Source organism: Amphiprion ocellaris, chromosome 16 (genome assembly GCF_022539595.1).
Source record: "Amphiprion ocellaris isolate individual 3 ecotype Okinawa chromosome 16, ASM2253959v1, whole genome shotgun sequence".
Lineage (NCBI taxonomy): Eukaryota > Metazoa > Chordata > Actinopteri > Pomacentridae > Amphiprion > Amphiprion ocellaris.
In genome coordinates this window covers 20,257,935-20,284,457 of record NC_072781.1, presented here as the reverse complement: position 1 = coordinate 20,284,457, position 26,523 = coordinate 20,257,935, and the positions used below count along the sequence as shown (strand labels likewise).

Below are 26,523 nucleotides of genomic sequence, written 5' to 3'. Positions count from 1 at the left end.
CTCCTTGTGATGTTAGAATACAGGCTGTTTCAGGCTGAAAATGTTTGGCTCTGTAACATACTGGTGATCTTCCATGTTGACTCCACCTCAGCCTCACCCTACACAGGAGAGCAGGATATTTGTTAAAGTCTTTCCACATTAAAGACCTCCACTTCCTGTAGGCTGAAATCAGCATAGTTGTGAGTTTCAGAGTGGATATTCACCTTGACTTCAGTTTGATCAATCAAACTTCATCATTCAGCAGGAACTCACTGATCTCATCTCTCATCTGAGACCTACAGAAGACAACACAGCATAGTCCAAACATTGTCACATTTCTGTCCTTATTGTCTGGCATTTGATTTTCATTTGATTTTCTGTGGGTCAAATTCTTTATGTTTAAGTAAAGGTTTAGGTAAAAGTTTTTTGAATCAACTCATTTAATAAAGTGTACGACAAAAGTGTGACATGAAAGCTCCCAGTGAGCACCGAACTAGTGGGTCTGACTGTCTAAGACCTCTTTTCTTTAGGTTTTCAACCTTTAATCCTTTGGATAATTTGTCATATTACACTGTTATGTGAAAAGTGCACATCATCGTGGGTGATTTCAATCACGTGGATTTAAAATCAGCGCTCCCCAAACTCCACCAGCATGTAAAGTGTGCAACAAGAGGAGCCAACACACTGGACAAGGTTTATACCAACATCAAGCTGGGCTACAGGGCCAGACCTGCACCACACTTAGGCAGGTTAGACCACATCTCCCTACAATTAATCCCTACATACACCCCCCATCGAAAATCCACCCCTACCCTAAGACCATCAGGACGTGGCCAGATGGTACTTCTCAGCAGCTGCAGGACTGTTTCAACAGCACTGACTGGGACATCTTTGAGGACGGGGACCTGGATGTATTTACGGACACTGTGTTGTCTTACATCAAGAACTGTGTGGACACAGTCACAGTGGAGAAACGCATCCGAGTATACCCCAACCAGAAACCATGGATGACCAGAGAGGTGAAGCAGCTGCTGAAGGACAGAAACACCACCTTCAAAACTGGTGACAGGGCACTCTACAGCACAGCCCGTGCCAACCTGAAGAGAGGCATCAGGAAGGCCAAGATGGACTTCAGGAGGAGGATCGATGAACACCTGGATAGCAACAACAGCAGGCAGGCATGGATGGCAGTCCAGCCACCAACTACAAACCCGGCATCAGAGCTGCTGAGGGCGGGAAGAACTCAAGATGGCAGAAGAACTCAACCTCTTCTTTGCCCGCTTCGAGACTGAACCACCAGGAGCAGCCACGTTGCCACCAGCGGCCGGGAGGAGCCCCGCCCTCACAGTGGGGAGAAAGCAATGGGCCCCGACGGTGTCTCAGGGCGGGTTTTGAAAGACTGTGCAGACCAGCTCGCTGGAATCTTCCCCAGGATTTTCAACCTGTCACTGACACAGTCTGCAGTCCCATCCTGCCTGAAGACCTCCACTGTCATCCCCATACCCAAGAATCTAACTCCAACCAGCCTCAATGACTACCGGCCTGTGGCGCTCACACCAGTGGTGATGAAGTGCTTTGAAAAACTGGTTAGGAGTCACATCACGACCTTCATAACCCCCAGCTTGGACCCATACCAGTTTGCCTACAAGGCAAACAGATCAACAGAGGATGCCGTGAACGCAGTACTACACACAGCGCTGTCCCACCTGGAGAAACAAGGTAACTACGCCCGCCTTCTCTTTGTGGATTATAGTTCGGCGTTCAATACAATCCTCCCACACGGTCTCGTGAGGAAACTGCTGGACCTCGGTCTGCCTCACTCCACATGCCTCTGGATAAAGGACTTTTTGACAGAGCGCCCACAGAGGGTCAGGATTGGCCTCCACACCCCTCACACTCAGCACAGGTTCCCCTCAAGGCTGTGTGCTGAGCTCCCTGCTCTTCACCCTCTACACTTCAGACTGCACCCCCATCCACACCAGTAACACCTTCATCAAGTATGCGGACGATACCACAGTGGTCGGCTGCATCACAGAAGGTGATGAGTCCGCTTACCGGGATGAGGTGCAACAGCTGACTGTGTGGTGTAGGGACAATAGCCTGCTCCTGAACACATCCAAAACAAAGGAGCTCATCATAGACTTCAGTAATAACAAAACAGACTTTCAGCCCATTCTCATTGGTGGTACCTGTGTACTTCCGCTTTCTGGGAGTCCACATCGAGGAGAAGCCGACCTGGAATAAGAACACTACACAGCTGGTAAAGAAGGCACAAAAAAGACTCTACTTCCTGAGAATCCTCAGGAAGAACAACATCAGCCAGAGACTGCTTGTGTCCTTTTACTGCTCCACCATGGAGAGCACCCTCACATACTGCCTCTGTACGTGGTTTGCCAGCTGCACAGTGGCAAACAGGAAAGAACTCCAGAGGGTCACCAAAATGGCTGAGAAGGTCATTGGATGCCCTCTGCCCACACTGGAGGACCTTCATGGCTCCTACTGCCTCAGGAGAGCCAACACCATCCTGAAGGACTCCTACCACCCGGGCCACTTCCTGTTTGAGCTACTGCCATCGGGCAGACGGTACAGGGCCATCAAAACCCCGACAAATAGACTTAAAAACAGCTTTTATCCAACGGCTGTAAGAGCCCTAAACAACACTGGTCCGTAATATGTGCAATATATGCAACTGTCACTACCTCGTGCAATATTAAATATTCATCCTGTATATACGAACTACAGTTTTTCTCTGCTCTTATGTAAATACCTCAACCTGTGTTTTAACGGTGCCTTTTTAATTTTAAATCCATCTTGTCATTATGTGTTTTTGTTTTTATTATTAAAAAGCTTTTATATATATTTTGTTTTTTGCACTGTATGGCCTGCACCTTACCTTTCGTTGCACTTGTTGCAATGACAATAAAGTGAATCTGAATCTGAATCTGAATCTGAAATGCAGTCTAGAGAAAAACTAAATATCAAAGCATTTAATGTTTCACATGTAAATGTAAATATGGAGCAATACAGGCTGTCTGTTGCCCATAAGAAGCTTCCAGAACATTGTAAAAGGAATAGGTGTATCCATGATGTAAACTGCTGTATTACACAGAACACAAAAAAACAATCATACAGAAGACGGCTGACTTGAAAGTTGTCTATAAGACGATCACTGATGTCCTCCACAAGTAGAGTAGGCCACAGAATGTCATTGCTGAAAAGGCTGGCTGTTGGCAGCTGTATTGAAGTATTTTAATAGAAGGTTGACTGGCAGGAAAAGGTGCACAAGCAACAGGGATGACTGCGGCCTTGAGACGATTGAAGAAAAGTCAAGAACCTTGAAGAGCTTCATAAAGGCTGAGGCTGATGTCAGTGTATCCAGAGCCATCAAGCAAAGATGTCTTCAGGAAAGACGCTACAAGTGTTGGATACCAAATATCAAGCTACTCCTGACCCAGAGACAGTCAGAAGATATTACCTGGGTGAAGGAGTCAAGCAGCTCCTGCCCACAGTGCCAAAACTTCTAGTACACTGTTTGCTGACCATGGTATTACTGTGCTTGATTGGCCAGATAACTCACCTCATCTGAAACCCATAGAGCCCCATAGAGGTAACTGTCAGGATATAAGAACTACCTGACCCAAAAATACAGATGAGCTGAAGGCTGTCATCAGAGCAACCTGGACTTCATTAACACCTCTGCAGAGTCACAGGCTGATCGTCTCTATAACACGTCAAGTTGATGCGATAATTTGTGGTAAAGGAGCTCTAACTACGTATTAATGGCATAAATGAACATTGTTTTTAGAGATTGGATATTTTTATTTTGTAAATTCTTTTTACGACTGATCATAGGAAATGTTCTAATAATTTGAGATACTGGACATCAAGGTCTCATTTACCTTTTAAAATAATGAACAAAAAAAGTTAATGCCTTTTCAACAGAAAAATGCTCACTGGGCAAGTTAATGAGATATCAGAACACAATGAAAAAAGTGGTAATAATATGATTGATACTTCCAATAATAAAATGTCTTAGGACAACAGTTGTTTGGCGCACGCAGTCATCGTGAAATATGAAAAAAATCACAACTGCATGCTCTGTAAACCAATAATAATGGTAATGTAAAATTCAGGCACTCAAACTTAACAAAAATGAAATGTGATTTTTTTTAAACAAAAAAAAATCTCACCTCCTTTGCCTCCTCTGAGCCTCAGACATAATGTAGAGTGGGAGATGGTCCACTGATGACTGGAAGAAAACAGACAACAGATGTGAAGATCTTAAAAGTTGTGATTTGTTTACATTTTAATTAAGCTGTTATCAACAAATACAATGTTTAGATTAATTTTGCAAATCATGACGGATGTTGAAAAAGCTCTCTTTTGGCCAACTGGCCAAAAGAGAGCTTTTTCAACATCCGTCGGTAGTCAGGATGCACATAAACCAGACAGGCTACACCTGAACTGGGAGGCCTGGAGTAGGACCAGCTCACTCTGCACATCATCTGACTGTAGAGCTTTGCTGATTGTACACTGATTTATTTTTTTTTGTACAAGTCAGGAATGTTTGTTTTAGTTATAGTTCTTTCTTTGCAGAGGTAATAATCATTCAAGTGTTGCTGTTGGAATCACATTTATTTATCTGTCTTAAAACTAAAGACACAGCTGAACGATTCTTCTCTCCAGGCAAGGCAGGTTTATTTGTATAGCACAAGGCAATTTGAGGTGCTTTACAATGGCAAAAAAACACATTACAGAACTTTAAAATCATCTTTATAATTAATTTTAATGTACACATTAAAATAATGGAAATAAAACATAAAGGTCAGAAAATAGACTGAGCATCTAAGAGAAAGCTGCAGTAAACATGGTTTTCAGGTCTGAATTTAAAAGACCCAATAGTTTGAGCAGATCTCAGGTGTTCAGGAAGTTTGTTCCACAGGTGAGGAGCATAATAACTGAATGCTGCTTCATTATTCTTGGTTCTAGTTCTGGGAACACACAGTAAACCTGTCCTGTGATGATCTGAGGGCTCTGGATGCTTCATATAATAAGTCCAGGATTTATTTTGGTCTTAGGTCAATCAGAGCTTTGTAGACCAGGAGTAAGATTTTGAACTCTATACTTTCACTAAGAGGAAGTTAGTGTAGTGATTTGAGGAAAGGTGTAATATGGTCCAGTTTCATGGTGTTAGTTAGGACTCTGGCAGCAGCATTCTGGATCAGCTGCAGCTGCTTCACTGATTTCTTATTAAGACCTGTAAAGACACCATTACAATAATCTAACCTAGTGAAAATAAATGCATGAATAAGTTTCTCTGAGTCTTCTCCAGACAGGAAACTGTTGATTCTAGCAATGTTTTTCAGGTGGTAATAGGCAGACTTAGTAACAGCTTTCAAGTGTTTTTTTTATAATTCAGGTCTGAGTTAATAATGACACCGAGGTTTCTGGCTTGATTTGTAACTTTTAGTGACATGGAATCAAGGTGAGCACTGATCTTTGTCCTTTCATTTTTTGGGGCCAAATACAATCACTTCAGTCTTATCTGCATTGAGCTGGAGAAAATTCTGACACATCTCTAGTCCTCATCCTTTAACTATGCACTAGTGTAGAGGTCCTTGAACTAAACCCAACTACCACACAGGTTGTTTTTGACAACATCCTCTCAGTATGTTGATGGGCAGCTGCTTTTACTCACCATGTCTCTGATGGTCAGCCGACAGCTGTAACACAACAGGCTCTTCAGATTAATTGTCTCCCTGGAATGGAACAACAACACTGATGACTTAGACTTGTCTACCTACAGAAGTAGATTGTGAAGATGACGATGCAACAGATGGTAGGACTTCTTCAGTAATTTGACTCAGTTTTCTGATTGGATTTGTTTACAGCTGCATCTTAAAAACACCAAACACCAAAACACTAAATGACAGGAAGAGAGTTGACACAAACAGAACACCGTCACCAGCCTTAGCTGGGCCTTGTGCCACTTTAGAACTAACTACCCTACCGTTCAAAAGTTTGGGGTCACCCAGACAATTTCATGTTTTCCATGAAAACTCATACTTTAATTCATGTGCTAACATAACTGTACAAGGGTTTTCTAATCATCAATTAGCCTTTCAACACCATTAGCTAACACAATGTAGCACTAGAACACAGGAGTGATGGTTGCTGGAAATGGGCCTCTGTATCCCTATGTAGATATTCCATTAACAGCTATTCTAGCTGTTTCCAGCTAGAATAGTCATTGTTACATTAATAATGTCTAGACTGGATTTATGACTGATTTAATGCTATCTTCATTGAAAACAAAACTCTTAAAAGCTTTTCTAATTTCTTAGTGACCCCAAACTTTTGAATGGTAGTGTATATTAAGATATTGAACATATTCAACATTATAGCTACAAATCCTCAGCAGCCTCAGAGAGCAGCCGGACAGATTATTTTGATCTACAACAGGTTTCTGGAGTATAACCCATTCAATGAACAGTCAGTGGCCAACCAGAGGTTGAGATAGTCAGTGAATCCTACACTTCATTACATATGTAAAATGTAGACTCTCAGGACCTCTGCCTCACATGTCATAATTTCTTGGTCTCCTCACAATTTACCATTTTTGATATAATAAATACAGGGAACTAAGCAATTATTTGACTTTGACTTATGTGTTAAAAGGAGGACAAATGCTCAGTCCTATTTAGAATGACATCTTGGGAATTTGTTAATGTTAAGCAACACTGACAATTCCTGATTAGAATACAATAAAGGATAATTAGCTGCCAAATTAAGAAAAATAAACCCTGTGAATAAATCAACACTTACTTAGCAGAGGAACAGCAACTTCCACCACTTGTTGCTCTTCCACAATCCTCTCCTCCTGATAAGGAACGGCACTGTCCAGCTGAAGCTGCTGATGCTGGCCTTTCTGGACCTTTAACCAAAAAAGAAGATAACTGAATAGGAAATGCCTTAAAAGAAGCTCTTTTTATTTATGCTTCTGAACTTTCCCTCATTTGACATAGGGCTCAGTAAAAATTGCCATAACATAGAGACAAAGGCTATAAGAAATACTGACAGTATGAGTAGAGGTGATATGCTGTTAATGACAGTATAATGTACCTGAGTTTTGTCTTGGAATCCCAGGTCCAAGAGATAGAGTCTGGGAGACCTGCTCTGAGATCAGTGTGGCCTGAAAGGCTGAGGCCTTCTCTGAGAAAAAAAAGGGGGGAGAAAAAGGCAGCAGGGTGGGAGGAAGGACAAATTTCAATTATATGGGGTAAAGAATACTCCTATCTGCTCCTGCTGACTGCAGGGTGCTGAGGGGAAAGGGGGAAACCTGTTTTTTAAACCACGTGATTTGAGTAGAAGTGTTTCAAGAAGAAAGGTCCAGTAGTTTGACGATAAAGAAACTTGTATTTGCATTTCATGTATTTCAGCGTTTTAGGTGTAGTTTCATTTAATTTTATATCTAATGCACCAAATCTTCACATAAATAAGGTTAATGCTTTAGGTCCTGCTTCATAATATCTTTGCTTCAGATTCCTTGAAGGGCAGCTTATTTGGATTAAAACAACATTTTGCTTATGAGTTATTGATTTGTGAAGTTCAAATCAGTGAATATCTTTCCAGCTTCAATGAAGTCTTCAAGGTATAGAGAGAAATGAGGGAAAGAATTGTATCTTGTACCCACAAATTCATCAAATTGTGGAAAATCTATTAATCAAAACATGGGAACGAATTCTTTCTCATGGGCATACAAAAACATGTAGAGACTTTAATTGTTTTGTTTATTTGTTCAAGGAGTAACTTGTTGCTACAGAGTGAAGTCCTTTGGATGAGTGAGTTTAGTTAGGTAAGTTGCATTTCAACAGTCAACTGTAGGTAAAGTTCTGAGTTTTCTATATTAATGTAATGAAACTGAAAAGTAACTTGTTTACAAGGTTTCTCGGTCTGATTAGCTTGTTAGATATTTTACCTTGTTAGTGAGCAAGGCAGTCACTTACCTTTTTTTGCTAGGTGAAGTTCCTTTTGTAAGCGGGTGTTGTTGTAGTGCACATGCGCCTCCCCCTGTTTGTTTTTTTGATTTTGTTCCCACACTCTGGAGCGGTTGTCATTCAAACGTCCAGACCGGTTACTGCCTCTGTTCGCCTAACAATAAACGGAGATCTGCCGTCTCTCTCCAAAGAATATCCAGTCTCTGCATCTTTCACAACTCACCACGCTACATCGGTGGCAGCGGTGCTGCGATTGGACTCACTTTTCTGCTTATTTTGATGGAGACTATTTTTTCGGACAATATGTTTGAAGGCCCTAAGGACGAGGACGATTATGGGAAGTACAGAGCTGCATGGACTGAGGAAGTCTGTAACGTGAAAGTGACCTTCCCGCTCTGTTTTGTGGAGATGGACAAAAGCTATTCGCTACTTGGATAAAGCAGTTTGAGGCTGCTGTGCGCGCTCAGACCCGGGGTGTGATGGGCCAGAGCTATGCCGCTACCCTGGCTGCTGTTTTACCAACCAGGCTTGATGGTGCTGCATTCCTCCTGTGGGACAGCCTTCCCCCGTCCGTACAATGTGACTTTGAGAGTGTTAAAGAGAAACTCAACAAGGCGTTTGGACAGAAACAGTTTCTATTGTATTTTCAGACGTGTGTTTCGGTTCTTCCCCGCCAAGCTAACGAGAGTTTAGAGCTTTATGCGGCGGACGTTTCAAGGCTGGTAGCTGAAGCGTTCCCAGATTATGACATGGTGGCACAAAATGGTGAGAAGTTTCGGTGGTTTCTGGCTGGACTGGACCCGGGTCTGCGTGCCAAGTGCCACGAACAGGGAGCGAGTGATTTGGAAGAAGCCCTCATGATAGCGGGGCGGTGTGAGCGGGCTAGAATGGCTCTCGGTGTGGGCACACAGACTAGCCCTTATTCCCCTGCGACCCCCCCCCGGCTACACATGTGGCTGTGGCCTCGTTCTCCTCGGCTGAGGAGCCTGGACTAGACGATGCTGATATGGCGGGCAAGCTTCTCAGTGCTGTGGAGAGTCTGACTGCTAGGATGGATAAACTGCAGACTGATATGGTGGATCTCAGAGTACAGCGACAGGACTGCTACGGGCCGCGCGTGGACCGGTGTATTTTCTGCGCATGTGATTGTGGTGGAGTTGGCTGCAGATCTGCCTCCGGGGAGCCTCGAGGAGCCCGCTCTCCCCATGACGGCCAGCGGAATGCTGAGGAGTGGTCCTCCAGGTCACCTACTTCTTCTGCATCGCGTCGCGGGAACAGGAGTCCACAGAGGGGGTGTTTCTCCGGTGAATCATTGCAGCGGAGACGTGGCGTCTGGTTCCTGTCGCCATCCCGGCGTTCACCTTCTCCTTCCCCGCTTGGACAGAACCAGGGAAACTTCCAGTAACTGGTGCTGAGACCCAACCATCAGTTACGTCTTCTCAGGGTCACGGAGGACACTCCGGAGCTGTGGTAGATACTCCTACTGTGGACTGCTGCACTGCTGGTGAGTCAAAATGTACCTCTTATATCAGAGGGTCGATTGAGAATGTTGATGTGGCTATACTGATTGGCTCTGGTTCTACTGTGTCTTTGATATCGGAGGACTTTAAGATGTCGATCCCTTCTCTGCGTAAACGTGTGTTAAGCAATAACTACATGTTTGCACATGCCGTGAATGGAGAGTTGTTGGACACACTTGGGACTGTTTCTATCTGTATGGGTGAAATCTATGTGGAGCAGACTGTGCATGTTGTCAGAGGAGCTACTCAGAAGGTTCTGTTGGGTTTTGATTTTCTGACTGAATTTAACGCTGTCCTAGATGTTGGCCATAGTTTGCTCTGTCTGCGTGAGGTGGACATTCCATTATTACATGCTAATGATCTTATCCCTAAGTGCTGTAATATCACCATGTCTGCTGATGTCATTATTCCACCCTACAGTGAGATGGTTGTTCCTGTGCAGGTGACGGATCCTCGGTCGACAGAGCCTCGCATTGACTCGCATATTGGTTATGTAGAGCCAGAGCCTCGTGACATCATGGAGTTGGTGGTTGCACGTTCAGTGGCGCCGGTTAAATATGGGCTCACTGTCGCGCGGCTGCTAAACCCCACAGACCACGAGCTGCAGATGCACTCAGGTTCACATCTAGGGGTTCTTGACCATGTTGATGAGAATGACATTTATGTGCCTGCTGACTGTGTTGACTCTGACCAGCAGCCCATGACCCTACCTGACCATACAGACTGTCCCTTGACTGATGACCAGAGACAGCAACTGCGCTCCTTGTTGGGAAAACACCAGGATGTTTTTCGTCCAGGGCGTGGTTTTACAAAGGCTTCGGGTGTGATAAAACAACATTAATACTGGTGACCTGTTAAACGACGTGCTTATCGGACTACCCTTGACAAACGTAAGGAAATGGACAGGCAAGTGCAACGGCTTTTAGCTAATGGAATCATTGAGGAAAGCTGTAGTCCCTGGTCCTCCCCTGTGGTGCTTGTGGGGAAGAAAGATAATACGTGGCGGTTTTGTGTTGATTACAGGGGCCTGAATGCTGTGACGGTGAAAGATTCTCACCCACTGCCAAGGGTAGATGACACACTGGACGCCCTGGCTGGGGCTACCTGGTTCAGCACATTGGACTTCTCTGATGGGTACTGGCAGGTTGAAGTAGCGGAAGAGGACCGTGAGAAAATGGCCTTTGCTACTGGCCATGGTCTCTATCAGTTTCGCTCCATGCCTATGGGGCTCACCAATGCTCCCGCAACCTTACAGAGGTTTATGGAGCTGGTGCTCAAAGGTCTTCCCTGGCATATCTGTATGGTGTATCTTGACGATATTTTGGTTTACAGCAGGTCATTTGATGAACACATTGCAGCTTTAGAGGAGGTGTTTTCCAGGATTGGTGCAGCCGGTTTACGGTTAAAGGCTAAGAAGTGTCAGTTAGCCCGTGACCATGTGGTGTTTTTGGGCCATGTGGTCTCTGCTGAGGGGTTGCGGCCCGATCCCAGGAATACGTGTAAAATGAGTGGTTGGCCTATTCCACGTTCTGCCACTGAAGTCTGTGCCTTTCTTGGCCTCTCCTCATATTACAGGAGGTTTGTGAAAGATTTTGCTCTTCGTGCCTCTCCTCTTGTACACCTTACGGGGAAGAATGTTCCATTCCAATGGACTGTGGAGTGCCAGGGGGCGTTTGAGTTTCTGAGAGACACTCTTTGTGCTGAACCGGTGATGTGCCATCCTGATTTCAGACAGCCTTTTGTTCTCTACACCGATGCATCCCAGGTTGTTATTGGCTCTGTGCTAACACAAGTGATAGATGGACTTGAGAGAGTTGTTGCATATGCCAGTCATGCTCTCACAGCAACAGAGCATCAGAGGTCAACATATGACAAAGAGTTATGGGCTATTGTATGGTCGGTCCACAATTTCAGGCATTACTTGGGCCTACGGCATTTTACTATAGTTACGGATCACAAACCTTTGCTTGGTCTGAGGTGGCTCCCCATTGATAATGACAGGACAGGCCGGCGGAGTCGCTGGGCTCTGGAGCTGGACCCATATGACTGGGTGATTGTACATAAGAGTGGAGTGCATTGCACTAATGCCGATGCTTTGTCTCGCTGCCCTGAAGTCCCCGGGGCTCTGGTAAGCTCTGGCACACAGACTGTGACTGTTGTGGATAACAAGTCTGGTGCTGTGTGTAGTGTTGAGACTCCATTGGAGGCTCCCTCGGGAGTACCTGACCTTGGCCTACCCATCTCTCCTGAGCATGTTGTGACAGACGACGAGGCTGTGATCCCGTCTCTTTTTCATGACGGGTCAGACATTAGGCGCCTCCAACAGGACGATCCAGACATTAAATGGGTTCTGGAGTGGCTCAGGGATGACGAGAGGCCTCCTAAAGGGAGACTTAAAGGTAGTAGTCGGGGTCTCAAGACTTTGTGGCATGAGTTTCCTCACCTGACTTAGTTTGATGGGATTGTGTGTAGGGTTTTCGCACTAACAGATGTGGAGGAGACTCGTCAGGTTGTTGTGCCTTCTGCCCTGGTTCCTGAGGTTTTATGTCATCTGCATGGTGGTCCCTTGTCTGCCCACTTAGCAGTTGAGCGTACCATGGCCCGTGCACATAGTGTGTGCTACTGGCCCTGTATGTATCGTAACATTCAAGAGTGGTGTGACCAGTGTTATGCATGTCAGAGACGCAAGTCCCCAGTGCCCCACCACAGGGCTCCAATGAGGACTTCCTTAGCTCAGCGCCCCTTTCAGCGTGTTGCAGCGGACATACTGGAGTTGCCCATTACCTCAAAAGGCAACCGGTATGTCTTAGCTGTGGAGGACTATTTCACAAAGTTTGTGAATTTGTATGCAGTTGCTGACCAAAAAGCTACTACAGTGGCTGAGTGTCTTTTTAGCTTTGTCATGGAGCATGGTGTGATGGAGATGCTTCACACTGACATGGGAAGGCAGTTTGAATCTGAGGTGGTTAAACAATTGTGTGTCATGTTGGGTGTGAGGAAGACACATACCATGCCCTATAATCCGAAATCTGATGGCATGGTGGAGAGGTTAAATAGAACTGTCATTGATCAGCTTGCGAAGATCCTGTTGGTGTGTGAAGGTGAATGGGATTCCTTTCTGCTGCAGGTTGCTTTTGCTTACAATACGAGCGTGCACTCCAGCACAGGATTCACGCCCTATTTCCTCACTCACGGTAGGGAAGCTCATGTTCCTGTGGATGTGTTATTAGGTCCGCGACTGCAAGTTGACCAGGTGCACGACTCTTTAGATGACTTTGTTCTTTCCCTCCGCAGACGCTTGGACACTGCTTTTCAACTGACTCGGGACAACAGTGTGACAGCAAGTGACAAACAGAGCGCTTGCTATGACGCTAAACAGAGACACTGTTCTTATGATGTAGGTGATCTGGTGTGGTTAAATGATCCAACTGAAAGCAGCTGCAAACTAGCACCACACTGGAAAGGTCCATATGTTGTTCGACACAGACTGGACAGGGATGACATGACTGGGGTTACATATGTCATGGTAGCCCTTTTGAAGATGAAGCTCCCCTCCAGACTGTTCATTATGACAGGCTGCGCCGTTACTGTTTGCCCACTACATTCCTGTTGGCTGGCCCAGCAAAATCAGCCACTTTGTGTTCACTTCCCCAGGTGCCCCAGGATCCTGTTCTGCTATGTGATGACCCTCTGGGCCGCACCCCCTCATCACCTGAGAGGGAGGATGTGACTGATGGGTCTGATTCGGGTGAGCTTCCTTTATGTATGGGTGCCCCAGTGCGTGTTTCTCGTGCTGGACGTCACACAAAGGCACCTGCTCGTTACAATGATTATGTGATGAGTTGAGTGGAGTGTTCATGTGAATCCATTTTCTGTTTTGTTTTTTTTTGTTGTTGTTTAATGTGAAATGAGGACATTTCTAGTTGAAGCGGGGGCAAATGTAAGCGGGTGTTGTTGTAGTGCGCAGGTGCCTCCCCGTTTGTTTTTTTTTGATTTTGTTCCCACACTCTTGAGCGGTTGTCATTCAAATGTCCAGACCGGTTACTGCCTCTGTTCGCCTAACAATAAACGGAGATCTGCCGTCTCTCTCCAAAGAATATCCAGTCTCTGCATCTTTCACAACTCACCACGGACCAATTCCAAAGGTAAATAAGGGCAACAGGTTTATTTTTTGCTTGTGAGAATGCCAACATATGATGCCTATAAAAAAGTATTCACCCCCCGGGACTTCCGGTGGCACGGTGAACAGCATGGCAGCTTAAAACCTGTCCATGTAAATATCATCTGCAGACAGTAAAAAGAAATGTGCGGGTCGAAATAAAAAACACGTATTTTTCAAGTACGGTGAGAGGATTCGAAACCATATAATCCAGCGATAAAATTACACGAGACCACCGTTTTACTCATTGTGCTACCCATCAGCTCGACAAGCATTCCGCTTCATCCACATAGATCACTGCCATCCTGCCAGGTGTTTCACACCTGGTGATTGTTCAGGAAACACACCCATGTCAACTGGGGACAGTCACAACACAGGCTGCCTGGTTAATAACGAGTCAGAAAACTATTTATTGTCTCACCAAGAAAACCCACAACATAAAAGCATGTCCACTGCTGCGTTGTGTTTTAGTTTGTGAGTTCAGTGGAACAGATCCAGAGCAGAACTTCGAGCTGAACTCGGGTTTGTTCTCAGAAACACTCAGACCCTCAGCAACCTCCCATCAGAACAACACGTAGCACAGCATTAGCTTGATTTGCTAACAAACTGAGACCACATTGTTTAAACTAGTCACTCAGAAAACAATAAAAACTCGTTCAGTCATCCACGTCCTAATCATCATTTCAGAGCACTTTAACCGCTGACAATATTTTTTTTTTTTTTAAAAAGGAAGTAAAGGGATTCGATCTGATCAATGAGGGGTTAGGATTTATAACTCTTTATCTTGGGATCATCCCTGTTGGTATGAATGCAAATGATGCTTACATTCTTAAGATTTTGCTCGCAGCAAGTAAAAAAACCATCACAAAACATTGGCTCCAGAAAAATTGCCCGACCACAGACCTCTTTGTCAGCATTGTTAAGCAGCTGCATACTCTAGAGCAAATGACCTACTCTATAAGACTCCAAAAAGACCAGGGAGAAAAACGATGGAGAAAATGGGGTGTGTATTTAGCTGCTGAAATAGATAAACATTAACCACTGTAATGACTTTACCTGTAGTCAATGAGGTGGCAGTTAGTGTCCTTTAGTCTGAGGCGTGCGGCTTCAAATTAAAACAGTGTCTCTGCTTGTTTTTACTGATGTTTCATTTATTGACGGCATTGCAGGTCAGTTATCATTCAGTCAACATTAAGTCTCCAATAAACCAATATTATACAACCTGACAACATTCACCTGCTTGACACGGCGTTTGAGTACGGTCGAAAACTGTTCGGCTTCATTCTCCAACTGCACACCTGCATTCATTCATTCATTATCCATTATATATATGCAGTCCGCTCCCGACAGTGGGCAACCCCGTGGCTCCTAAAGCCACACCCACATAGTCATACCAACATTCGTAATAATAAAACAAAGATCATATTTTGGCTCCAACAACCACTATTGTCATTGTGATACCCTGTTATTGTGATTCGCAGACTTGTAATTCATCCCGAGACCCTCATCTCTGTCTTTATTTCTCAAATTTACCTTATTATCATCATTTTTTAAATATATATCTATTTTTAAGCATATATGTGTGTGTGTGTGTGTGTATATATATATATATATATATATAAAAATAAATAAATAAATAAATAAATAAATAAATAAAAATTTTTTTTTTTTTTTGCTAGTGTCATTCTTGTTGATGTTGGGAATACGATTCCCTTGTTCCTTGTTCTACAAATGTTCCTTTAAAAAATTTTATAAATAAAAAAAAAATTTTTAAAAAAGTATTCACCCCCTTGGATGTTTCACCCTTTTGTTGCTTCTATATATGGAATCATGGTCAATATAATTTGCCTTTTTTGACAAGAATTTGCAAGAAAAAAAACCCTTAATATCAAAATGAAAACAGATTTTTACAAAATCATGTCAATTAATTAAAAATGTATAAGATAAAGTAAATGATTGCATACATTTTCATAATACAGAACTCCAGTGAAAAGCTTGGACAGGCCTTCTCATTCAGTGCTTTTTATTTATTTGTATTATTTCTACATTGTAAATTAATACTGAAGATTAACACTGTTTTGTTTGCAACATAATTCCATATGTGTTCTTTTGATAGTTTTGATGTCTTCAGTATTAATCTACAATGTATAAAATAATTAAATAAAAACCATTGAATGAGAAGGTGTGTCTAAACTTTTGACTGTTCATGTATATGATATGTTGATATATCGTCAATTGCTTCATCTTTGATTGGTCAGAATTCTAAAACTCAGAGTATGACTTCTCTAAAAGTACTTGTACCTTTCTTTATGACAGCCATTAGTTGTTAACCACACTCACCAACAGCAGTATCCAGGACACACAGACACAGCAGACATCTGTCACTATGGTCATCTGTAGAGGAGCTCCTGCACACTGTCTGCAGCTTCTCACTGGTCCTAAATGAGGCATAAGTCGGCTTTGAGAAACTTGCAGTGAGCTTCCAAAACAGTTCTACATGTGTAAAAAAGACTAGGTTAATTCTGTTGTTAGCCGTTAGAAAAAAAACAGCTGTGCCAAATGTTTGGTTCCTAAGATGTCCAGCATCCATTAATTGCTGATTTTATGTCAAGTCCTTAGATTCTGTGCTGTGTGCTCATGTTTGTGGTTACCCACTGACCTGTAGATGGTACTGACAGTAGAGGGGAAGTCTGTCTGGAGCTTAGTGACAAAACTCTCTGTCAGACCCCGGATACTGGCCTTTTCAGATGTCTGTAGGACAGACACAGACAGACACTGTACACGAGGAAGGGATGCATGCATTGACAGGGACAAATTTCTGTCATTTCTGTTATAAAGTCAGAGGTTCTATGAAACCAGCATTGACTTCTAGTGCCACTTAATGCCAACAATTCCTGCAAGAGACGTTTTGCACAACTGCTGAGTTTTAAAGTATCTAAACGAGGAGGGATGTGAAGCAGCAAAACATCAAGGGCTCGACTCTCAGAGCAGAATAGAGGTTTAGCAGCAAAAAGACATGCAATTGTTTAAATATGTGAGTCTCATGTTTAACCCTCCTGTTAGGTTCATTTCTCATAACAGTAATGATCCAAAAGTGTCAGAAACCAAAAAATCCCAATAGGCATGGTTTGTATCTCATTATTAACTCCATTACTATCCATTTCAATCAATATTTAATGCAATGGTATTCTTTACCTCTCACAGATTGAATGAGGACAATTCACTGGTTTTTCATTATAAAATTACATGTTAAAACTTTGTAAATGTACATTCGAAAGACCCATAAATAAAATACAGTAGTTTTACATGACATTGATTTTTAAAAAATGTATACATATTTTACATTTTGAATTTTTTTCATTTCAAGGAGTTATACGTGAAATGAACCATTTTCATTTTGTATTTTGATTACACTTAAGCCAAGCAGAAGTTTCATTAAAAAAAAAAAAAGGAAATATTTGCTTGTAGATTTTTTTTTAATTTAAAATGGGTCAATTTGACTTGCAATGTGACAGGAGCGTTAAATAAATTCCCATGGTTACTTTTGCTAAAAGTCACAACAGCAGTGTTACTAATTTAAGACCCGAAACATTTCTGTATCATTTCGTATGTTTTAGGTTAGTAGAGTGAGTTAAATGATATCAAACTGCTGTGGAACAGGTAGAATACATAAGTTGCACTGTTTCTTACTTCTTCGATGACTGTATTAGTTGCCTCAGTTCTAATCTTTTCAGCACAGGTTGTGCTGTTTAATAACTTAGGACACACTGAAAGATTTCACATCAAATCTCTCTACAGTCTGTGGTCGTATATAGAGGTTTCATTTTGAAGAAATATCAGTCATATATGCATAGTCGTGGATATGCCTTAATGCTCTAAAAGGTTACCTATGTTTCATTATAACACTACTGTCTGTTTTACTCTGCTGTTGCTGTCCCATTGACTGCTGTTGACTGATCTTACCTTCGTCTCCAGGCTTGGAATGAGAACAGAGGGCACGTCAAACATGTGGTTGTAGTGAGCTATTTCTTTAGCCGAGTAGTCCCTCATTGGCCTCACTGCTATTATGTCACCATATCTAGAATCGGAGAAACCCTGTAAACACAAACACACAAATACAACGTTATTTGTTTCAGTCTGATTTGCTTTCTTTCAAACTGTTTTTATCATAAGATCACAAAGGAAAGAGAAACCATTCAGGATTTACAGCGATCAGGCTTAACATTATGACCACCTGCCTAATATTGTGTTGGTTCCTCTTATGTGGTCAAAACTGCTCTGAAACACTAGGTCTGGACCAAATGACCTCTCAGGGTGTCCTATTGGGTCTGGAACCAGGATGCTGTCAGTGGATCCTTTGGGTACTCTGGGTTGTGCAGTGGGGACTCTGGGAATCAAACTTGTTCCACTGCATCCTGTTCATGCTTGATCAGAATGGGAACTGGGGGGTTTGGAGGTCAAATCATTATCTTGGGTGATTGTCATGTTCCGCAAGATGTTTCTGATTGTTTGATGTTTATGTGACGTGTTGGGGTGCATTTTCCTGTGGGGGAACGCCAGTGACATTTAGGATTGCCATTTGCGTGAAGCAGTGTGCTTGTTCTGGGACAACGTTTATTTGGGTGTCTGTCTCATCAACATGGCTGACAAAATGTGAGGTTTTCCGAGCAGAACACCACATAGTACCAATATGATCAATGTTATTCATGTCACCTGTCAGTGGATATAATGTTGATGCTGATAGGTGTATAATGTAAATAATTTTTTTTTCCTCTCTTCCCTATGCAGATTTGTTCCTTCTCTCACTTTCTATGCCCTAGCAGATATCCACACACACTCACCGTGTCCTGAGCTAGCTGTGCTCCTCTGCCCAGCGATATACTGGTAAGCAGCTTTATAGCCAGTCTGGTGCAATTGTCTCCCAGCATCAGTTTACTGTAGCCTTCAGTACGAGCTGTGTATACCAGCAGATGCTGCCTGTGAGGAGAACACACAGTGAAGCCAGATTATTTCTTTGGCCTTTTTGCCTTTCTTATGTAGAGGACAGTGAGAGGCAGGAAACACGGGTAGAAGAGTGGGGGAATGACATGCAGTAAATGGCCATGAGTTGGATTTGAACCCATGACTGCTGCATCGGGGACTATAGTCATATACTGTAGTGCCATTTTTGGAGTATTTTTATTTGCTTTACATCAATATAACCCTTTTATCCCAAGTTTTAATAATATGTATCAACTTACAGTCATGGCCGAAAATATTGGCACCCCTGGAATTTTTCCAGAAAATACACAATTTCTCCCAGAAATTGTTGCAATTACAAATGTTTTTGGTATAAACGAGTTTATTTCCTTCATGTGCATTGGAAAAACACAAAAAAGCACAAGAAAAAAGCCAAAATTGACATAATTTTACACAAGACTCAAAAAATGGGCTGGACAAAATTGTTGGCATCCTCAACTCAATATTTGGTTGCACACCCTTTGGAAGAAATAACCGAAACCAATCGTTTCCTATAACCATCAACAAGCTTCTTACACCTCTCAAATGGAATTTTGGACCACTCTTCTTTTGCAAACTGCTCCAGGTCCCTCAGATTTGAAGGGTGCCTTCTTGCAACAGCAATTTTGAGATCTCTCCATAGGTGTTCAATGGGATTTAGATCCGGACTCATTGCTGGCCACTTCAAAACTCTCCAGCGCTTTGTCTCCAACCATTTCTTGGTGCTATTTGAGGTATGTTTTGGATCATTGTCCTGCTGGAATACTCATGACTTCTGATGCAGACCGAGCCTTCTGACACTAAGCCCTGCACTGCGGCCCAAAATACTTTGATAGTCTCCAGATTTCATGATTCCTTGCACACCATCAAGGCACCCAGCGCCAGAGGCAGCAAAACAACCCCAAAACATCTTTGAACCTCCATCATGTTTGACTGTAGGTACTGTGTTCTTTTCTTTGTAGGCCTCATTCTGTTTTCTGTAAACAGTAGAATGACATGTTTTTCCAAAAAGCTCTATCTTGGTCTCATCTGTCCACAAAATGTTCTCCCAGAAGGATTGAGGCTTACTCAGGTACATTTTTGCAAACTCCAGTCTGGCTTTTTTATGTCTCTTTGTCAGCAGTGGAGTTCTCCTCGGCTTCCTGCCATAGCGCTTCTTCTCATTCAGATGACGACGTATGGTCCGAGCTGACGCTTTTGCACCCTGAGTCTGCAGGACAGCCTGAATTTGTGTGAAAGTTGACTGAGGATGTTTATCCACCATTCCAACTATCCTGCGTTGCATTCTTTCGTCAATTTTCCTCTTCCATCCCCGTCCAGGGAGATTAGCCACAGTTCCATGGGTTATAAACTTCTTGATTATACTACGCACAGTGGACAAAGATCTCTGGAGATGGTCTTGTAATCTTGAGATTGTTCATATTTTTTCCACAATTTTGCTTCTGAAGTCCTCAGACACTTCTCGGCTTGAGTCAACTTTTATACATTCTAACTGCCTTCAGGTGTGATTTCTATATTGCCAGCACCTGTTGCTTGCCATACGTGAGTTTAAACAAGCATCACACTCTTAAAATAAAATGATTTACCCACAGGTTTAAAAGGGTGCCAACAATTTTGCCCAGCCCTTTTTTTAAGTCTTGTGTAAAATTGTCGATTTTGGCTTTTTTCTTCTGCTTTTTTGTGTTTTTCCAATGTACATGACATGAAGGAAATAAAACTCGTGTATACCAAAAACATTTGTAATTGCAACAATTTCTGGGAGAAATTGTGTATTTTCTGGAAAAATTCCAGGGGTGCCAATATTTTCGGCCATGACTGTATGTCTTAACTACTACAATAAACTGCTTCAAAGTGCAATATACCAAAAATAAATGAAAATCGGTTGTTTTTTTCCCCGCATATATTGTATAGCTGTATCTCTCAAGTTTGTAAATGTAAGAAACTTGTACAGTATCCCATAGTCTCATTTATAAAGATTTTTGTTATGTGTGCTTTATTGTGTATTTTTACAAACCCATCACTGCAACGAAAAAATGCTCTGAATCCTGGTGAGTGTGTGAAATGTTAATGTAAGTCCCCAGATTTGATATGCAAAACGAATGATTATCCGATTTCAAATCTACCACTAATCAAAAATGAAAATGCAGTTGTAGTGCCCACACTACGCTGGGATCTATATGGTTAAAACACCTCCAAATTATTTGAAATAATTCAATCCACTGCGAGGAAAATCATCTAAAAGTGGCATGGATTTTCAAATGATGGCCAATTTGGCCACCAAAAGAAATTCAGCCCTAAAAACAGTTGTAAAACTAAGTCCCCAAGAATCCCACAATAAAATCAAATGATCTGCAAATACTTCTCCAACTATTGGTGCTGTATCTATAACCAGAAAGAGACTGCATATAACAATGACCAGCATGGAAGGTGTGTTTAAAAAAAGCCACTGTCGAGGAAAACTCTACATTTTGCCAGTGAACGTGAGGAAGAAGGGCTGGACTTTGGACAAACAAATCAAAATTGCCTAGTTGAAGTTCAAATTTAAATAAAACTGAAACGTTTGGCTGAGTAAAGGTATCCCAAAAGTCACAGAACAGACAGAAATAATTCAGAAAATATACACACACATTATGGAACGACTGACCTTTGCTAGAGGTTTTGCCAAGGTACTGGGAAAAATGGAAATCTTATTTGAATATCAGGTGTCCACAGTTATTATTGTCATTGAGCTATTTATTGATCATTTTTGAACTGTATGAGAATGCACGGCTATATGTCTTGGAAGGAGCAAATGGCAAACAAACTTTAACCCATAAACACATGGAAGACTCAAGAAAGACCTGGAGGATCAATGTTTTATACTGACTATCTTGGACACTTAGAACCTTGGCTTGGCTTTTATTCTATTACACTGTGATGGTTATTATTCTGTCTATATGTCATTTTGTTTGTTTGTTTGTTTTATATGGAAAAATAACAAAAAGAAAGTTTAAAAAAATTATTAAATGAAATGTTGAGGGGTGAATTGAGACAGACAGCAAGAAAACCTTCAAACATCTTGCACTGGAGGGTGTTAAAGCAGAGAAGAGCGATTGGGAAAAAAAACACTTTCATCTCAAAGTGAAAACAGAGTTTTACGAAGTAGTATGAATCAATTGTAAATATAACATGTAAAATACGTGATTGCATAATGAGTCTGGTGAATCAGTACTCCGGGATATAACTACACCATAAAGACTGAAGAACACTTCAAGCAAATCTGTGAAAAGGATTTTGAAAATCATCAGTCAGGAGATGGATGAACAAATACATATCTGGCTAAACTTAAAACTACAGAAACAACACCGAGCCTGATGGAAGTCTGGTACTGTAGAAGAGAGCATGTAAAGTGAGAGCTGACCTTAATGTGTTTAACAGGTCTTCTCTGGCTGTCAGTGTCTTAGCAGAGCCAATCAGCTGCTGCAGTAACTGAGTGTGGGACTCATGAACATCAGGTAGTGACTTCTTCTGCTTCTCTGGTGGCGTCAAGCAGTCGCTGCCGCAGGTCTGATTGAAGCGATCGACAGCTGCTTTGTAGGCACTGGGTGGTTGCTCTAAAGGTGGTAGGGCCATCACCACAACAGAACTGGGAAGATCCAGAACCTTAGAGGAGGTTGGAGGACAAATTGAATAATAAGCTTGGTCTAAAAAACACAGTGTGGCATTGTCATCTTTTCTTCAGTGTTGCAGCTGTTTGAAGTGTTACAGCTTTGTCAGACTGCTCTTGTGACTTTTATGCAAATAGGCATTTATCCAGAGATGAGACTGGGATGCTAAACTGCTGTTGCATTTGTTTTTTCAACCTGAATTTACTGAACTTCATTGAAGCTGTCTAACCAGGAAGAGGGCAGGGAACATTATCAGAGACCCCACTTACCCCAGACATAAACTGTTGTCCCCCATAGCCATCATCCTAATAAACAGCTGAGTCATTCTTCCCCACCTGTACAATATACAATATACCAATGTACACTACCGTTCAAAAGTTTGGGGTCACCCAGACAATTTCATGTTTTCCATGAAAACTCACACTTTTATTCATGTGCTAACATTATTGCACAAGGGTTTTCTAATCATCAATTAGCCTTTCAAAACCATTAGCTAACACAATGTAGCATTAGAACACAGGAGTGATGGTTGCTGGAAATGTTCCTCTGTACCCTTATGTAGATATTCCATTAAAAATCATCCATTTCCAGCTAGAATAGCCAATTACCACATAGACAATGTCTAGCCTGTATTTCTGATTAAATAAATTTTATTTTCATTGAAAAAAATTGCTTTTCTTTCAAAAATAAAGGCATTTCTAAGTGACTCCAAACTTACTTTTGAACAGTAGTGTATATTACTTTTTGCAATAAGAAGAGTGTTCTCTGCTTGTTGCACTATAGTACCACTGTAGCAATTATCATTTTGCACTACTGTGTTTATATATTCTTTCTAGATGTGTAAATACCTCTAGATATTTTTTCCATTTATTTTTATTACTACTATTATTTTCTCTTCTTCTTTCTATAGATATTATTTATTATCCTTGCCACTGTCGCCTTTTGGCTTGCTCTGGGGGTCAGGCATATGGGTTCTGTAAAGCGTCTCGAGACAATTTGACTGTAATTGGTGCTATATAAATAGAATAGAATAGAATAGAATAGAATAGAATAGAATAGAATAGAATAGAATTGAATTGAATTGAATTGAATTGAATTGAATTGAATTGAATTGAATTGAATTGAATTGAATTTTCTCTTTTCATTATTCCTAGCCGAAACCAAATTCCTTATGTATTGTGTATGTACTTGGTCATTAAAGCTGATTGTGATTCTGATAACAGACTCTGCATTTTAGCATCCACACTGACCTGCTCAAGAGGCAGGATGTGGAAGGGGAAACCGGTAGCTTTGAACACCACCTCCAACTCAGACACCGTCCTCTGTCTCTCCTCTGTAGACTGACCTATAGCACCACCCTCTGGGACCAAAGACACATATCAGTCGTACTAGATATTTTAGTCAGAATCCTTTCACAGAAATTATGAAATTCTCCACATAAAAATAAATACACTCTGTTAAAGAGTCAAAAATGTACCATCAATGTAGACAATGCCAGGAAAGAATCTCAACTTCTTGTGAGCCTTCTGGCTTAAACCCTGGGAGGAAGAAAGATAAAATAGTCCTTTATTACTCCCCAGGTCAGGGGAAATTTCCAGTGTTACAGCAGCAAAAATTTTTCAGAGCAGCACTAACCGTATGTACAGTAAAGATAATAATTATAATAACAACAATAATATATACAATATATACAAGAATGAAGAATGAATAAATACAGTATTACTACACTATAAGTGACATCAGCATAAAGTGGCTTGTGGAATAATGTAACTGCAAAAGAAAAGATTTTCAGTTGAATTTATAACAAATTAATTACTGGTATGTAATATTAATCATATTCATCACGTAGTATTTCAATTTCCATTTCCAACCCAGATTCAAGTGATTCATAGGAGTATAAAGTTTTCCTGTGCAATAACTCTTCTTAATTTGCCATTTGTTATTTTACCACTTCAGGGATTGCTTTGGGTATTGTTGCGTTCTATATATTGTATGTACAGTAAACATTTTGTATCTCTGTTTTTGTACATTTGTTTTTTGTACTTGAGTTGGTTTTTATTGTTATGCCTCAGACAGTAAGCTAAGTATCCGGTATGGAGTGATAAAATAGCTAAACTCAACACAGACACTGACGGACAGAGACAAACAAGTAAACCTCTTGGACTTGACTGAGCATGGAACAGGAAGAAGGACCTCCAGATACAGCCAGCAGCACCTACAACCAGAGGAGGCACTCAATTATGGAGCTGTTGTGGATATTTACATCACACCGTTTTAGTAAATGCAAATGATGCTCTGTGTAGACATGCAGAAAATGAAGTGGAGTGAGTTTGGTCATACTGTGTTAGGTAAGTCATTATTCAGACTATGGATGTACAATTAAAGGACACAGCTTACCTTCTCTCCAGGGAAAATGATTCTGTTTTTGCCCAGCATGGCTCTGAACTTGTGAATGAAATACTCTTTGAAACAGCCCCTGATGGAGACACAAATTATTTCATCAAAGGCAGTAAACACAGTACATGCTTCCTCAAACCATGCAAACATGTAATAACACCTCAATGCCTCACACAATTCTACCATGGGCCCATTTAGAATCTTTTCTATTGTGAACACTTAAAATATTAGAACAGATATGGGACAGCCTTAATATATGGACTGGGCACGCTTACAAAGAATGTTTAGACTGCATTATCAAATAAAGGCCCTTTTCTCACCTGAAGAGAAAAAGGCTTGCATTAGAGACAGGATTGTATCCCAAAGTGCCCTCATTTAATAACTGTATTTAATGATATCTTAATGAGGAACCCCCTTTTGTCTGACCTGATGTGCCTTTGTCTTTATTTGCTGTTGTCAAACACACCTACTGTGAGCTACAGTCAGTCAAACTCAACACAGATGCTTCATATTGAAGCCTTTCAGTGACCCAATAGGGCATACGTCCTTTGACTGTTAAGCATCTGTGGGAATAGTTGAGTCTAGGTTAGCAACAGCAATCAATAAAAGCATTGGGATTAGTAATAGTGAGCGATAATAATTCTCTGTGTACTAAGCCATGACAAATAACGTCATATAACATTATCTATCACACTATTAGTTAGTCTCACCTGCAGTATGCATCTCCTGCTCTGATGACCACAGCTGCAGACGCCTCTTTGCATCTGACACATTTCTGAGACGCACTTATAAACAGAGGAACAGCAAACATCTTTAAAGTCCATCTACATGGATTCATAGTCAATAAAATATTCATGTGTTTTCATTCACACTACAAACACTAACTAATTTAACTGTATATTGGAAAGCCACAATAGCAACAATGGTGCTTTGGAGGGACCATTTACAACATACAGTTCACAACAGAAGTGAATACACTCCTGTGTGATATCACTTTAATGTTTAGTGGTTCAAATTCCTATCATATCTCAATAATTGCATTATTTCAGAGTTGACAACTATACCGTTTCAACAGTCAAACATCTTTGAAAGAAAATACTGAAAATACAGGCCCCTAACAATAAACTCAATGCAAAAAAAGTGCATGCATATGTACTCACTAGCATAAAACCCACTAACAGGAGCCATAATGAAGAGATAATCAGTGTTATTCATTTCACCTGTCAGTGGTCAGAATGTTTTGCTTGATTGCAGATATACAGAATTAAAGCAACTAAAATGAAAAGTTTCTGTTGAGTCAACTTCTAAACCAATCAGCTGTTAGATGAGGTGAGTCACACGTTTTCCCATCATGCCCTGAGGCCGTGGAGTGGCTTCAAAAATTACAACCGTCTTGATCTCATGATAATATAGCTGTTTACGTTGGTTGGACGTCAGACAGAAATCTAACCGGCTGCTCTGTGCAGGTCTGACTGATCTATAACGAACCTTGTGTTTATATTAGCCTACCTGAGAACATCAGTCCGCTCCAGCTGATCGTGGTATTCTTCATCCACCTGACACATTTCTGAGAAGACAGCTAACAGTCAAGACAGTCTTTAGCTTCTCAGTCCAGCCTGCCAGAAAACTGTCAGACTTCTGTCTTACTTTAAAACAGCGCAATCTAAAACCCTTAAGCTCTTCTCACGTAGCACAGCTCATTCTAAAGTGAAGCTGAACTAATATAATCCTCAGATACACAAAGACCGCTGTCTGTATATTATTTAGTAACACACATGCCTCAAAGAGTATCGTGCGTCTAAATGGTGTCGCTTTATGATGACGTG

At 41.5% G+C, this 26,523-nt stretch overlaps 1 protein-coding gene across 1 annotated transcript; it reads right to left on the bottom strand.

Moving 5' to 3' along the window:
- Positions 1–12: 12 nt before the first annotated feature.
- ctu2 (cytosolic thiouridylase subunit 2 homolog (S. pombe)) lies at positions 13–26,523 on the bottom strand. Its single transcript, XM_023262821.3, has 17 exons — positions 26,207–26,523; positions 25,408–25,482; positions 24,698–24,776; positions 24,456–24,515; positions 23,778–23,838; positions 23,551–23,660; positions 22,054–22,295; positions 18,497–18,632; positions 17,619–17,750; positions 16,315–16,406; positions 15,996–16,093; positions 7,102–7,191; positions 6,805–6,913; positions 5,678–5,738; positions 4,170–4,228; positions 204–275; positions 13–98 (listed from the first exon to the last, which is right to left on the bottom strand). The coding sequence occupies exons 1-16, from the start codon at positions 26,260–26,262 to the stop codon at positions 224–226; spliced, it is 1,512 nt and encodes a 503-aa protein (XP_023118589.1). The 5' UTR covers positions 26,263–26,523; the 3' UTR covers positions 13–98; positions 204–223.